We start from the raw sequence: 1784 nt of genomic DNA on the forward strand, positions 1-1784 counted from the left end.
TTTAATTGCAACTAAAGGGTCCTACTAATTATGTTATTGTTTATACATATTGCTTTAATTAGCAGAGTTCATGTCATCACTAGAGATCAATGAAGATGATATAATTTCCACTGTACACAGGTCAGACACGCAGACACATGGAGCCTCATTGTGTATAACGGACATCAACAGAGAAGGTGAGTAAAAAGTGCACTGTGTTGTATTCTGTTGTGTGTTTGTATTCACTTCAAGACTGGTCATGGTGTACATGTGTCCATTTGAAGTATGTGATAGGAAAGCTAAGTAATAAATGTATTTGCTTAATCTTTTTTAGCCCACAGAGCTTTGATATAACGCGGACCAGCAGCAGTCTGTAGCCTGCCGAGTTCAACTATGTCTTCTGTTTTAAACGACTCTCTCATCATTCATCCTCCAGGCTTTTATATCATCGCATTTGAGACATTTCCCAACATCAGTGTCTACATTATCTTTCTAGCATTTGTCTATGTGGTTACACTAGTGTTCAATATTTTATTGATCTACATAATTGCCTGTAACCATTGCTTACACACTCCAAAATTCATGGCAGTTGTCAACCTGGCAGTAATTGATATTGTCTTAAACACAAGCACTATTCCAAGCATGATAAAGACATTTCTGTTTAAGGACAACTTTGTTCCATTCAACCTCTGTTTGTTACAAATGTATGTTTATTACGCTTTTATATCTTTGGAGTCGTATTCCCTTGCTATACTTGCCTATGACAGGTTGATTGCAATATGTTCCCTTTGCGTCAGAACGTATTCAACACACTGCCGATCATGTCTTGTCTTATCAGCGTTACTTGGGTTTACAGTCTGGGAAGAGTTGCATACAGCACCTCAATCATGACTCGACTTTCTTTTTGCAATTCTGTCAGAGTGTTTAGCTACTTCTGTGACTATGCACCTGTTTTTAGACTCGCCTGTAATGATTACACACTACAGTGGTCAATCGCTTCAACTCCAAGCATGGTGAATCTGATGGGCCCTTTGACTTTCATCCTCCTGTCTTATTTCATCATTCTGGTCACTGTGTTCAGGATGAAATCAGTAAATACTAGGATGAAAGCTCTCGCTACTTGCATTGAACACCTAGTCCTTGTTGCTGTATTTTTCACTCCTATAATCATAATTTTCTTAATTGGTCTTTATGTGCGATCCATTGACCCGGACCAGCGTGTGTTGAGTCTGTCGCTGGCCTCTTGCATCCCACCCTGCATAAATTCTGTTGTATATTCTTTAAAAACAAAAGAGATCAGAACCAGAGCCCTGGCATTGGTCAAAAGAGTAAAAATAAGCCCTTAACAAATTAATTTTTTTCCAAAAGCTATCATTGGAGAGTTATAATGTTCAACGGTCTCGATTGTGTGCGTATGTGTGTGTGTCTTTGGTGGAACAAAAAGAGGGCTACAGTAAAGGAAATGGGAATGCTTGTGTCTGATTTATAAGCATTTCAAAGCTTAAAGTTTAATATTATGTATCAATCATATTAATCCATAATATGTTTTTCTTTTCTTCTTATATTCAAGAGCATGAAATAATGCCGGAAAACATATTAGTGACTTATTATGACATAAAATATACTTGTTGTAAACTGTACTTGATTGTAATTATTTGCAATGTGTTCATATGACTGCTCTGGTTCTTCTATGTGTCATATGGAATCCTCTTATCTGAAATACTTTGACTTTTTTTTTACTGTATCTCTTTTGTTTATTCCTCATCAATGATTTGGCAAAGCCAAATGTCCCTTTATGTGTGTTG

General features: G+C 36.8%; 1 protein-coding gene across 1 annotated transcript; it reads left to right on the top strand.

Moving 5' to 3' along the window:
• Positions 1–372: 372 nt before the first annotated feature.
• Positions 373–1325, top strand: LOC104964270 (olfactory receptor 5B2-like). The gene is given in 2 exon segments (XM_010793014.1): positions 373–760; positions 763–1325. Coding segments are annotated over 2 exon segments (951 nt in total).
• The last annotated feature ends 459 nt before the right edge of the window (positions 1326–1784 follow it).

Source organism: Notothenia coriiceps, unplaced genomic scaffold (assembly GCF_000735185.1).
Source record: "Notothenia coriiceps isolate Sejong01 unplaced genomic scaffold, NC01 NC01_scaffold00036992, whole genome shotgun sequence".
Lineage (NCBI taxonomy): Eukaryota > Metazoa > Chordata > Actinopteri > Perciformes > Nototheniidae > Notothenia > Notothenia coriiceps.